Below are 14,527 nucleotides of genomic sequence, written 5' to 3'. Positions count from 1 at the left end.
TGAATTCAGCATTATCTCTTAAGTTTTCCTACACAACAGCGCTGTAGCAGCACACAAACAAAAATTAAGATTATGATGAATGAACTAGGTATTTCTTCTTTATTGTGACAGTGACACAATTCAAACATATCAAACTGTGTTTGTACAGGTTAAGATACAGAAGTTAATTTCATGTTTAACATAAAAATGAACTGTTTCTGAAGGTGCTGCTCACACTAACACAATCATATAGAATTCAATGAGGGTGTTTTGATCATAAAAAGCATGAAAAATATTTATATTTACACTATAAACAAAAATTCTGCTAAATTACATCAACAGTCAATTGCACATTTGGCCTTTTTAATGTGGCATCAAGATACCATTTATCTGTGAGTGACTATGGATAAATAGTCAGTTCATACAACCAATAAAACATTTTGCTTGAGCATGTCCCCAAGTCTCACTGCAACAACTGCTCAAGCTCTCTAAGGTGGAATAGTGTCTGATTTAAAGTTTATTCTTGTAGGTTGTAGCGCCCTCTACAGATCACCAGGCATGGTTACACTTGGGAAAAACAGGACATGGATTACAGAGTGTGAAATGTTTATTTCCTCTTGTTGGCCACGCTGAAGTACGCCTTCTCGATCTCGATGTTGGCCGGACACGTCTGTTTGAACTCCTCTCTCTCGTAGGCGTTTTGAAGGTATCGCCACACACCTGTGAACTCGGCGGGAATTTCAAAGTCGCAGTACTTCTTGGCAGCAACCTGAAAAAAGAATGGAGAGGAAGAGCAAAATTCAGCTTAATGTCCCCTGTGACTGATACAATGATAAACATTTTAATGTTGTAGCTGCTGGAGATGTGGCCACTTTTAATCATTTTATATACAGTCAGGTAGTTTAGTCCAGTGAATCCCAACCTAGGGGTCAGGCCCCTCCAAAGGGTCACCAGGTTTGTTTTGCTTCCTGTTTTTGTGAAATACTGGAGAATTTCAGCCTCGAATTTGATGTAAATGAAACCATGTGAGACATTTAAAGAGGAAATGTCTGTTAGGTCAAACTATTTTGGTTTCTCTTCTGCACTTTTATCTCCTTTGTTGTATTTTGGACAAGTTACAACATATTATTGCACTGTGTTTATCTGTCTATCTGTACTTGCCTTTTATGTATTTATTTTCTTTTTGTTTTCTTTTTTACTGCCTATGTAAAGCACTTCGCCTCTGTTTGAAATGTGCTATTTAAATACAGCTTCTCATAAACACTGAAAGGTGACAAGGATCTCCAACCAGACACTATTTTGTGTACAGAGTTACAGTCAGTGAAGTATAAAGTACTTAGAATACTTGAGTTAATGGCCCCTAACAGACAAGTATATCTGTCCAGAGGAAGCCTAACCATGTTTAAGATCCACTCTATCATCCAGTAGAACAAAGAAACTTATACCGTACCAGAGATTACCCCAAAAACGACAAACACAACAGATGCAGTGTCTCACCCTGATGACATGCAGTTTGGGCAGCAGGTTGCAGTCAGCTAAAGTGAGGCGGTCGCCGTCCAGGAACTTTCTCTTGGAGACGGTGATGGTTTCTGTTGAGTTGTGGTCGATTTCTTCTGGGAGGGGGGAGTTCAGGTAATTGTCCAGGCGTTTAAACTCCCGCAGCAGGTTTTTCTCATGGACTGCAGAGTCAGAAACACAGAGACGTGTTGACACATGTTTTTTATGTCCATCTTTACCAGTGATGGAATTTAACAAAGTACATTTACATTTAAGTGCTGAAAGTAGGTACTTTTACTCCACTACATTACGGGGGGGAAATATTCAGGGAAATTTATTTGACATCTATCTGTAGTTACTCAGCAGATATACATACCATACAATGCTGCATATGCATCAATATATCACTAATAATAACTCAATAATAATAATATAATACATAAATAATAATCTGAAAGTCCATTGTCTTAGTCCATTAGTCTTAGTCTTAGTTACTTTCCACCACTGGCTTTGAAGTACATTTTTACTGTTAATACTTATGCACTAATACTAAAGTATAGAGTGTTTAGAATGTAATAGTGTTTTCATGTTGTAGTATTACTACTTTCACTTCTGTCTGTGTAACATTATGAGCTGTCACATGTTTAATGAATTACAACAAACCCATCTTACAGGCGTTATTTGGACTGTTCTTGATGAAAGCAGAGAACTTTGCAAAAATGTCAGCACCCACGTCAAAGGACTCTTTGTTCAGTGGGCTGAGATGAGGGTATCTGCAGGGGGGGAAGAAAGGAGAAGCCTGGGTGTAAACTTGAGCAATGAGAAAAAGCCATCAACTAAATTCACACTTCATTAATGTTTGTATTATGATTAAGCGCAGCAGTACCTGGGAGGGGCCAGTGTTTGTTCAAGAAACTCCTCAATTTTAATGAAGTCTGTTTTGAGGGTGCCGTTGTAGAGGAGGAAAGGAGGGTTGGTCCCCGGGGCCAAGTCCTTCAGCTCTGCTGGTTTCCTGGAGGAGACACAGAAAGATGGACAGAGAGAGGGAGGACAAGGAGGGAGAGAATTTGACTTGATTATACAGGTATTCATTAAGTGCTACATTTAGACTGTTATCAAGCCTGTTAAAACCCAGAGCCTGCTGGTTATCCAGGCTGTCAGAATTAAATATTGCACTCTGGGTGAATGATTTCAACATTAGCTGTTGGATTAGTTATAAAAACAAACAGCTCTGGGAGTGGTCGCCTATTTCGGAGGCCTGCTGTGTGTGTGCTCTGAATCATTCAATTATCAGCATCCTTTCAAAGTTTCCTGATCTTATTTGCTCAAGCAGTAATGACCCTGAGAAATTCACACAATAAAGGTTCAATTAAAGAAGGTGTTTGCCTGAAAGTGACACAGAACTCTTTGTGCATTTTGAGTCTGCAGGCTCCACCTTCTCCTCTCTGTTAGACAGAGTGAGAAATGGTTTGGATTACTGAGAAAAACTTCTCAATTTCTCTCTCGTTTGCTTCTTAATAGAGTTCTGTGTGAAAGTCCCCGCGACCAGATGCTCAGGAAGTGTTTGTGCCAGAGGAGGGGGTGCTTACTTCCTCATGTCAACAGTGGTCACTGTAAACTTCACTCCTTTAAGCCACAAAACCATGAAGAGCCTTTGGCAGAAAGGGCAGTTCCCCACGTTCTCACCATCATGTCCAGCCTGAAAAGCACAGGAAAAGCAGTGTTGAAACACTTAGTTTTATGATCAAATAAATATCATACAATCACAATATCCCTCCTCTCCTCCTCTGCTGATAAACAAACGAGTGAGAGGCGTGTCTGGGATATTTAAACATAGTTTCCTCCATGTAGAGGAAAAGCAGGCATTGTGTTTGTGCTGGAAAACAACAGATGCTAACATTCGCCCTCCTCCTTCAGCCAACTCAAACCATGACAACACAGTCTGTTTAAAGCCCCTCATGGGTTTTTCCCTCAGCTTTTGTTGTCAGTATGTTAAAATAGTTTCACATTTTGGAAAATGATTCACCTTCTTGCTGAAAGCTAGTTGAGAAAATTAATATCACTTTCACGTTTGCACAAAAAATATGAAGCTACAGCCAGCAGCTGTTTAGCTTAGCTTAGCATAACGACAACAAGGGGAAACAGCTTGCCTGGCTCTGTTCAAGATGAAAAAAAAAAAAAGATGAAATGTGAGTATTGAGTTTTGCTGCTTTCAGACTGAGCCAGGCTAACTGTTTCCCCTTGTTTCCTGTCATTATGCTAAGCTAACAGGCTGCTGGCTGTAGCTTCTTTTTCAGCGGATCTTCTCATCTAAATCATAGCAAGATAGCAAATAAACTCCTAAAATGAAAACTGTTCCTTTAAGTGACTGAATGTTTAATTTACACAAAGACATTGTGCACTGTCTGTGTATTGTTTTTCAGCTTCATTTGACCTTGTTTTATATGTCAGGAAACACTGTCTCTGCACTGATACCAACAACTTGAACACATTTGTGTTAAGAACAAGAGGAATAAAAAGATCCCAGTGTGTTTTACTGTTTTGATATTAGGAAAGAACATGAAGTGACAAATGAGCAGAATGACTAACTATGTGACTTCATGATATAGATGACTGTATCTGAATGTGTGCGCAAGTGAGGTGGGTGTGCCTGCTTTAGGGCTGGGGCCAGTCACCCTGCACGCTCTTTACTACTTCTGGGCGTGCGGTGATAAGGTGGACTGTCTGTCTGTGGCCAGAGGTTACTGATAAAAAAAAATAACAAAAACCATGCTGCGACCCCCTCAGCAGGAACACAAAGCACTTCAACATCTGTAGCACATTGTATCTGGAGACGGCACCCATCAAAGCAAGAGTTGTTCTCTGATTGATGCTGCTCAAACAGAAACTTAGTGCAGATCTCTGCCCTTTTACAATACTGATAAAATCCTCATATGACGCCTTTGTTTGCTTATTTTCTCTCAGATGACAGTGTATGAAACAGTTACATCTAATTATAAGCAGCACATTCTTTTGACAGTGAATTCAGGTGTAATTGGGTTCTGCCTCACATGTCACAGTCGACTTTCTCCTGTGAGTATTTAGAGAAACTGAAAAGAAATGACTGACCTTAATGAACAACTCGATGCTTGGCTCCTTGTCAGAGTTCTGTCGAAGTGCCATCTTGTCCCAAAAAAAGTTTTATTCACTTTCTTTTTAAATTCCTGTTCCTTGCCTCAGTCAGAGCGTCTCCTTGAGTCAGTGGTCTTGTACACCCCTAAAATATCCACAGAGTTGAAGAGGAAACTGATAATAGTGATAAAAAGCCTTCTGAACAAGCTTGCAGCTCTGGTTTCAAGTGCCTTTGTGGTGGTGGATGTCAGGAGAAAGTGCAACACCTCACGGCTGGTTGAGTTTTGTCTGAGGGCTCCTTGGAGGCTATCGCACTGAGCATACTTTACGAGTCAGGGGAGAGGGAGGATCTAGAGAGATGGGCGGGGTACACGTTCTTATATACCCCAGGCCAACATCTATGAGGAAAGATCTTAAAATAGTAGGAGCCTCTGCATATTGCAATACACAGGAACTGATAACAGCATGTGACTCAAAACACACAAATTTAGACAATTCATTTAGGCCACTCACATTCCAACACTATTAGATATAGAAGGAATAATGGGTTGAATACTTTTCTCAGGCAGGCTGTAGTTAACACAAAGTGCCTACTGTGTACCGAGGAACACTGGGAAACAGCAGTAACACTTAATCTAATTTAGATCCAGAAAAGTAGCTTTCAGTCTCACATCTGTGTGACTAAATGAAGTACAATATATTTACTTTGGCTACAGGAATTTTAAAAAATACCTGAACATGCGGTTAAAAGGTTATACTGATTTTTCTACATGTGTTAGTGTATTTCATAATGATTACTAAGTTCATTTTGCAGCAAAATCGACCCAGTACTCCCTCAAAATGCCTGTTCCTTCTTAATTATTAGCTGGTTAAAATGTGGTAGACAGATATAGGTAGTGGTGGAAAGTAACTCAGCAGTCAAGTACTGTACTTGAGTATTAACATTTCATACTTTTCACACTTCTACTCCACTATATTTATCTGACAACTACAGTTACAAGTTATTTTTCAGGTTAAGATTACAACACATGCAATTATCTTATAAAATATGATACTTTGTTACAGAATTAACCTCTAAAGAGTATGAAATCATTAATATTAGCATCACCTCAATGAGCTACAGTGGTAAAATGCTCAAATAAAGACACACCAGCAAGAATAATTCAGTAATGTCTAATGCTTTTAGGTACAAGATAGAAATTTTTATTTATGTTTTTTAACTTATAAGTCAGTTTTACATCTTTATGTGTATGTGCAACTGTAATTTATTATAGTATCATTTATCATCATATTTTCTGAATGAAGGACAATAAATTAATCTTGATACAACACTGAGATGGCTAATTCTCCATAGTGATGACCTTTACTGATAAATTTTTTTTCACACAGTAAAAGTTTGGCACGGGACTTACTTACTTGTAATAAAGTATTTTTAATGCCCACTAAAGAGAACAGTGTGTATTTTACTAGTTGCACGTTTTCTACTCTTCTGTACCAAAAGAAGAGGTGTATGGTGAGTTTTATCACCATTATTTAAAGCAGTGGTGGGATATTTCAGGGGTATTATGAGTAATGTATTGAGTCATCGTGAAAGGAATCCCCCAGGTTTTAGGGCATAAAAAGGACGGAGGTGGTTTTGTTTTGATCGAGATACTGAGTGAAGAAAGCATTGAGAAGTAAAAAAAAAAGTCTTTAGTGCTTTACAGTCAAAACTATTTTATAATTTCTCTGTTACATAAATGAATGACTGTGACAGTTTACTTTCATCTCATTAACACATGTCCTCAGAGATCTAAACTCACTTCAGTAATTGTTCAGTAATTCTTGTAATATGGTATCACTTACAGTAAATAGGGGAAGGGAAATTTTATGACAAAATCCCCATTCTGTGGTGCAGACTTCTCTAAAAAAAAATCATAAGCAATTACACAAGCAAGATTATGCAATGCATTAGTAGGAATTTAGAAAGAAAATACTCCAGAAGATATGAGGCTCTGTGCCATGTACTCGCCTCATTTATCTTAAGAGGATTTGGGGAATTTATATCAGTGAGGCAGAGGATGAAAAACAAACCTATCACACTGAAATTCCACACAAATCCTGAAAATTTGATGAATTACACTCAACCAGCATGGGAAATATAACAGAGGCAAAGAAAGTGTAGAACTGTAGAAACAAACAAACAAACAAAAAACATCCTCCTCCTTCATTTTAAATGTCTACAGAATCAGGGAGGGTCACAGCCTGAGATTTTCCAACAATCTGAAAATCCCTTTCCATGCTGTGGTACCACCCCTCCTCCATGACAGCCAGAAGACAGTTTTAATGAATAATTAGTCACTTTATTGACACTTCCTCAGGGAGGTAGATGGAATTTTACTGGAGTATAATGTGGGAGTGTCACTCCTACTTAAACACACGATGAAAACGTGGGCTTCTCCTTTTGAATTATCAGCGTCTGTTGTTACGTCCACTCCGCTGCCATGGAGGGAGTGTTTCTTGCAGCTTGTGTGATAAATGACTGGGGTGCTATTCAAAAGTTCATTTTGATTCACCATCACAAGTGGCTGCGATCACTGATAATGTCCTGAGCTCAGCACTGGTGAATGACTTCCCAAGTATTATGTGTCAGTGTGTTTGGTTGGTATGACAACAGCCACCACAGAGGGTTGAGAAAGAGAGGATGTGTGAAAGGGAAATTAAGGTTAAAATCACAGCCCTTATGGTAAACTGAAACCAACAGATTCTGGCAGCACAGAGAGGATGGGGGAGATTTCCTGAGAATTCCTGGAAAAAAAAGGGAGCTCTGGAAATGCGTGACATGGCAATGATCTTTAACTTCCTCTTCTACAGACAAAAAGATAAAGGAAAGGCCAATCTCATAGTGAGAGATACACATATCTCCACTGGCCACACACAGCAGCTGGAAATGACCTCCTGGAAAAAAGTACCTTATCTCCACAAACAGGACCCTCGCTGTTGACAACTCCACCACAAGTGAGTCTTGATTTTGCCATTAAACACACACACACGCACACACACACACACACACACACACACACACACATATAAGGTCAAGATGTTATCCCTCAAACAAAATAAAAACATGCTGGTGAGTCACTGCTGCTCTGTAATGGATTAAATGTGTCTGTGTTCAGATTTTTCTATAAAGAAAAAGAGACGTTTCTTCTTTTCTTCTTCAGGCATTAAACACAGTTTAACATGTTGAATTTCTTATTTAGTTTCTTTCTGAGAGTACAAAGCTGGAGGTGGGAGGAGATTAGTTTAAAGACTGGTAGCAGGGGGAAACAGCTAGCCTGGCTAACTGGTAGTTTAAGGTTGAGTTATGCTCTGTGACTCTGGTTAGTCAAGCCCTAACACATACATAACTCCCCCCTTAAACTACAAACAGGCCCATTTCCTCAGCAGACATTTTGACTCCTCATAATAGGAAAAGCACAAGTGTTACTAATAACATTAACAATGACTCCATTCTCTTCAAACGACAGCAAGCCAACACAAACAACACCAGGACCCTGAAACTGAAGCAGCTAAATGGACTTCGTCATTCACTCAGTTATTTACAAATCTGATTTCCCTGCTGACATGAAAAATATCTGTTGTCAATTTTTGGGTTAAAAAACAGGATACAATGTGTTGATATGTTAATTTGTTTTAGTAGTGTTTTTGTCCCTGATTCCAGTCTTCATACTAAGCTAAGCTAAGCTAATTGCCTCTGGGTCTGTACAGCAACATTTTTTTGCTCACAGGATGCAACAAGCCATCAAAAAAAGGTCTTAAATATACGTAGCGCTAGCAATGTGCAACTTCTCCTATGCAGCTGACCAACTGTGCATTACATATTTACTTTGATATTCAATGAAAATTAGAAATTAAATGTAGATGCTCATCTATTAGCATCTGAGCGCACGTTCAGAGCAGTCAGCTGTGATTTTTTTTTACTGCTAAGGGGGGGCGGCTGTTTTTTGTAAACACAATGGTGCCATTGACCTACTGACCACTCTCTCCCAGGCTGTCAACTGCACAACAGCTCCTTACAACAAAACCCAGGGGTCTGACATGCAGGATATGCACAATGACACTAGTACCATGGAGTTTCTGCTGGTCTCTCTGTCTTCTGGTTCTCCTTCTGGCTCTAAGGATACACACCGCACATTCGGCTCCTGATTTCTCTCGTAAGTGTTCTGCTTTTCATATCAATAACTGGTTTTATTGAAGAAAGTCAAAATGCTGACCATTTGCTTTTCAGTTTTGCAAAAGGATGCTTCACAAAGACATTCAACATTCCCTAATTTATCTGCACATCCTGCTTTCCAAACAGCTGGTGCAGCTCATGCTGAAGAACCAGAATCAGGGTGAAGAGGCTGCTGAACAGGTCCTGAACTTAGATCTCCACAGGACAGGACTAGATACTCCCACAGTGATAAATAAACTACAGCCAAGTTGTGTTTAGAAGTTGTTGTTTGGACAGTATGACTGATAACATTATCACAACAATGATGTATTCAGACAAAGCCAAAGGTAGCTTTTGTCTCAGCCTATCTCTCTATCTGACCCTGGGAGAGATCTCCATTTTTTTGTGCGGCTGCAGCCTCAGAGGGGCCTAATAATAGTTCATTGTGAGTGAGCGCCTGGTACTGCCTCGTATTTGCTCTCTGAAGCTTCAAACTGTCTCACACACACACACACACACACATAAACTCACACATACTCATGACACAGGGGACCAAGTACAGGAAGCACACATGGGAGGGGAGACTTACTTCAGTGTCTGTTTTTCATTGTCATTCATGTTTGTATGTGTGGTCATAGTCCAAATAATGTCTTGGACAGCTACACCCAGTGACTGAGACACCACCCAGTCAACAACCAGGACTGAGCAGTGAGGGCTAAAAAAAACCAAGTCACACTATTGACTTGCAAATTATGAACAATGGAGGACTTTAAATTTTGTATTATTCAGTAATAATAAATCTGAGTTTGCCAGTCATTTATGCTTTATTAACATGGGAAAATAATTGCCTTATTAGCAACAAATCACATCTGAAACTCCTGTTGTATTACTGACAGTAAATCAAACAGGAGTTATACTTACTTATGTATTTAAAGTAGTGACACATTAAATCATGTGTGTTTGAGATTAGATATCAGCTTTTGTTTTAATTGTCATCATACTTTTTTTTTTTTTTTTTTTAACTCTGTGACAAAGAGAACAGCACAGTCCAACAACACTGTTGCGGTTGCAGCCGTGACATATATATAGGTGTGGTCAGTGTGGGAGGTGGGGGTCATGAATCACTTTGATGATTTGAAGTCAGTTATCTACTGTAGGTGGGCTGGTCTGTAACCATTTATGAGTGGTTGCTTTTTTTGTTGCTGCTGCAGTCAATATTTTCAGGAGGCATCTATCATTCCCTGTTATTCCCTCTGGCAGATCACCCAAATAAAGTGACATAAAGGTAAATGAAATCTGTTGACCATTCACAGGGTCTGGATGCCTGCTGATTTGCTATAAGTTATGCTATTGATTTCAGCAATCAGCAGACACATAAAGTGAAATTAGCATCATCTTATATTGTCTTTCAGTTTATCTTCAAACCATCCTGAAGAACCACACAGCTCATGCGTGTGAAGGAGACATGCTCATTATTGAGTGTCCCTCCAGGACGTCTGTGGCGGTCCTATCAGCTTTCTATGGACGACGTGTTCCTAATCAGCACCTATGCCCCTCTGCAAACACAAACACAACTGTGGAGGAGGACACAACGTGCAGTTCGCCAGTTGCTATCGAGGTACACAAAGCCACAGGGAGATGAATGTGAACTCACTCTGCCCTCCTAAAAATGCTTCAGTGAGTGTGTCATACCGCAGTGATGACAGCAGTCTCCACGTTTTTCCTGCTTTTTGCAGAAAGTGCTGTCAGAGTGTCAGGACCGGCGAACATGTCACATCCCTGTCTTCAGTCCAGTGTTTGGACAGGACCCGTGTCCACTCACCAGCAAGTACCTGCTAGTCTCCTACAAGTGCAGACCAGGTAGGCCACTGAGCTCTTATATGAAATACATGGTCACTAATATCACCAAAACATTAGTGATCAGGGTGTCATCATTTAAATACAGTGATTTATTTTTTATTTATATTGTTTAATTGATAGTATTAAGCAAACAAAACTGTGTTTTGCGTGTTTAAATTGATTACTGGACGTCATTCTTGTTCATTCTTGACCTTAAACAGTAATAACTCAAGATCCACTTACTAGTTTTTTCTTGAGTTTTTAACCACGTCACACAGTCGTCATCAACAGACTGATTTTGCTCACTTGTCATGGAGATGAAGACATGTGAGATCAGTAGCCGTTTTGGATTTCATCCACTGCACTTTTAAGACTTCCTCTGCATTTTGTTCATCTTCATTGCAACTGAGCAAAATCCATCCTCTAATGGAGATGATATCATATGGTTGAAAGCTATGAAAAAAAGCTAGTAAGAGGACCTTGACTTGGTATTATTCTGTCAAACGTTCCATAGTTTTTAGACCCAGTACAACATGTTCCTGAAAGTTGCTTTGCTACTGTAAATGCTTTTGTATGTCTCTGTTTGTAAACTCATTTGTCTTACAGAGCACCACCGCACAAGGCTGGTGTGTGAAAATGAACGTCTGAGGCTGATATGTAAAAATGAGACTGTCCTCGCCATCTACTCGGCCACGTTTGGACACCTCCTGCACGGCAGTCCCCACTGTCCTCAAGAGCCCGGATCTCAAACTGACATGGGTCTGAAACAGGGCGCTTAAACCTCATCTAGTGGCCAAATAGTAGAACACATGTCCATTGTATGGAGAGTAATAAATAATTTCTGTGTCCTGTTCATCCATTAGTATACATTAATAAAACATTTGTTAAATTATGCATAGTGATGATTAATTTTCCTGCTGACTATTTTAAGTAAAACTGTTTAATCTCAATTATAATGTTGCTTAGAGGTGAAACCAGATCATAATTTTACAGAATTACACTTATTTCTTACACTTATTATAATTATTCATTCATTCATATTAATTTATTACAGAGTGTCTGTCACCTTCAGCTCTGAGGAAGGTGTCACGCAGGTGTCACAGCAGAGCGAACTGCTCAGTCCTGGCTGATACTCAAACCTTTGGGGACCCCTGTTTCCCCGGCACCAGGAAACACCTGCGAGTGTCCTTCACTTGTGGTAAGTGATAGAGGACGATGTGGCTCGTGACCGAGGAGTTATGGTTTGCTGAGTTATGTAAAAATCTCTCATTTCCTCTTTAGTTCCCCGCTATCTTCTGGAAGATGTGGGTCGGGGGTCAACAGATCCCTTCATGATTTCGGACTACACACACGGTGAGAACAGAAAAAGACTGAATGTTCACAGGTTTTATAGGAATGCAGCAGAGTTTGACTGGTGTCTGAGCTCAGACCCCTCTCACCTGCAGGTGGATGGTACACTGGCCCCACCTACAGGCCTCAAAATGTGCTCTTAACCAACTCTCTGGAGATCCTTGAAAAAATATTGGGTATGTGCACTGATGCCTGTAGACCTCAGGCTAGGGCTGCATGTACAGGTCTTATCATTGTTGTAGGTCATATCTTAAAGGCCCATACAGGTGTTTTTGCCCATTATCGTACTTAATACTTTGTAATACTGCTTATTATTTTCTTTAGCATGCTGACATGATGAGGTTATTATTTTTTTCTTCCTATTGAATCCCTAGTTTATTACAATATTAAAATCAAAGTTGCTTAAAAGTTGCTTAAGATATATAAACCTTCATAGTGAACATTTAACCCTTTTAATTTTTGTCAAAGTAACATTATTTTATCACGGCCTGTTAACGCAATTGTAAGCCTGATCTGATACTATTTTTATTACAGTAATTTTTTACAATTACAGTAAATTTTACAATTTCACAATTACAGGTACAGTGACAGTGTATTAAAATTAACTGAGTAACCTAAATATCTTTGACAGCTGAGTAACTCTACTTCGAGAAAATATAACCTGCACCCAGGCTTCCTTTGATGGTTTTCTACCATTATAATATTTGTCGATTTGTTGTTTTTCTAATTCATAAAGCTTTGGGGAAAAAAATAGCCTTGTTTTGTTGGCCAAATGAACAAAACATTGAAGATTAGTTTCCACCAAAACAGAACTTTAGAGCTGGACTTAACCTAAAAAATATGATGGAAAAAGACAGCAAACGACTGAAAAATGCAGTGACACACTGGTAGGTAGGTCTTTTATTCTTTCGCAGTCTCATAATCCATCCATGTGGATTCATGTGTCCACAGTTTAAGATGAACAATAAACTAATATGGACAAAATGAATGTATACTTTAATAATACACATGCAAAAACACCTGTATGGTTTTCTATGGGGTTCCATTTGCTGCAATAGTAACAACTGTGATAATTTTCTCTGTCTAATACCAACATATTTTTAAGCTAGTTTGACCCATGATCCTTTCTTGCCTCTCCTCCAGGTCTACCAGAGAAAGTGGCTCTGTACTTTGTCTCTGGTATCTGCGCTGGTCTGGTTTTCCTGCTCTGCCTGTTTGGTCTTCGCTCCACAATAGTGCGAGATGTCAAGGATCTGGTTTCTGACTTGAAAGACGAACTGAAGGCGTCTAGCAGACAGCGCAAGGAGCTCATGGAGGGCCTCTATGATGATCGAGATCTCAGACACGTCGTCCTTCTGTCGACTCACACAGTCCATACCGCACGGCAGACATCTTCAGTCCGTCCACGCTGACAGTGGAGATGGTTGATCGTGGACTGGAACAGATGAGGGATCTGCCCAATGGAGACATTTGGCCACATCGGGACTCCAGCCCTTACGCCATTCACATGATTAAAACCTACAACAACTGACAGAAGTCATGTATGAGTGAAGCTACTTTACAGCACCTTCTGCTATAAAACTTAAGTTGCAGACTGATACAATACACAGACGTTTGTTTTACTTTTGAATGGAGTTAACTGTGCCTCTTTATCAGTGATCTATGTCATAAAACATTATGAGTCAAATACATGAAGCCCTAATGTACTAGGTGGTTAATCATTATTTGGATTAACATTGGATGATTTGTTCTTTAACATCACATGCAAAATGTAGAGTCCAGTGCAAACCAGTATGTGTTAACACTGAGAATATATTCTGTAGTCACATCTCTAACAATGTCAACAAAAACTGAACATTATTCAAAGAAGAGAGGGAGACCAGGAAAGAACTTGATGGAAATGCACAAAGTTGACATGCTATGTCACCTTTATTAAAAATAATCATTGTTGTGGCTGGACTGTTGTATTGGATGGAATTAAATTGTACATTTGTATCTAATAAAGTGTCAGCTGAGTGTTAATTGTAGTGTATTGCACTGTAAGTCACACTAACCAATAAAGATTGTATCAGTGGGGTGAAACTTGTGCAGAACACAATGCCTCTGTTTAATGTTTAATGTAATGAGGCACTGTACATATAGAGCAGGTCTAGACCGTACTCTTTATCTTATAAAATTTACAGAGGGAAACCCAACAAATCAGAGGTGCTACAAAGGTAAAATGCTGCTCACACACTGATGTATCCATATTAATAATGAAATGTATAATCATATTATCAGTCACAGGGAACTTTTTTTTTTACTTTTAATACTTTAGGTAGCTTTTCCTAATAAGAAGAAAGAAAGGGAGATTTCACTGATATTTTCACACATAGAAAAACAAAAACCACCATACCTGGACTTGTAAAATCTGGCTAAGATGATCCCAGACAAGCTAAAAAGGGCAACGCACACAGATGGTAGCTTTAAATGCGGCACGGAAATCCATCTATTACTATTTATTGAAAGTTTGATATGAGAATAATTGTGAATTTACAACATGGTGTTACAGTGCTG

General features: G+C 39.3%; 2 protein-coding genes across 2 annotated transcripts; one reads left to right on the top strand and one right to left on the bottom strand.

Moving 5' to 3' along the window:
- Window positions 1-80: 80 nt before the first annotated feature.
- clic2 (chloride intracellular channel 2) lies at window positions 81-4,948 on the bottom strand. The gene is made up of 6 exons (XM_018694230.2): window positions 4,585-4,948; window positions 3,066-3,175; window positions 2,363-2,488; window positions 2,149-2,249; window positions 1,477-1,658; window positions 81-748 (listed from the first exon to the last, which is right to left on the bottom strand). The coding sequence occupies exons 1-6, from the start codon at window positions 4,636-4,638 to the stop codon at window positions 587-589; spliced, it is 735 nt and encodes a 244-aa protein (XP_018549746.1). The 5' UTR covers window positions 4,639-4,948; the 3' UTR covers window positions 81-586.
- A 3,649-nt stretch (window positions 4,949-8,597) lies between these two features.
- Window positions 8,598-14,057, top strand: si:ch73-335m24.2 (protein eva-1 homolog C). Its single transcript, XM_051072480.1, is given in 10 exon segments — window positions 8,598-8,783; window positions 10,195-10,400; window positions 10,519-10,642; window positions 11,228-11,380; window positions 11,676-11,819; window positions 11,903-11,974; window positions 12,067-12,147; window positions 13,115-13,302; window positions 13,304-13,345; window positions 13,347-14,057. Coding segments are annotated over 10 exon segments (1,266 nt in total). The 5' UTR covers window positions 8,598-8,683; the 3' UTR covers window positions 13,503-14,057.
- Window positions 14,058-14,527: the final 470 nt, after the last annotated feature.

The sequence above is a fragment of the Lates calcarifer genome, linkage group LG8 (genome assembly GCF_001640805.2).
Source record: "Lates calcarifer isolate ASB-BC8 linkage group LG8, TLL_Latcal_v3, whole genome shotgun sequence".
NCBI lineage: Eukaryota > Metazoa > Chordata > Actinopteri > Centropomidae > Lates > Lates calcarifer.
Note: the sequence above shows the minus strand (reverse complement) of the source record. Positions and strands in the feature narration are given on the sequence as shown.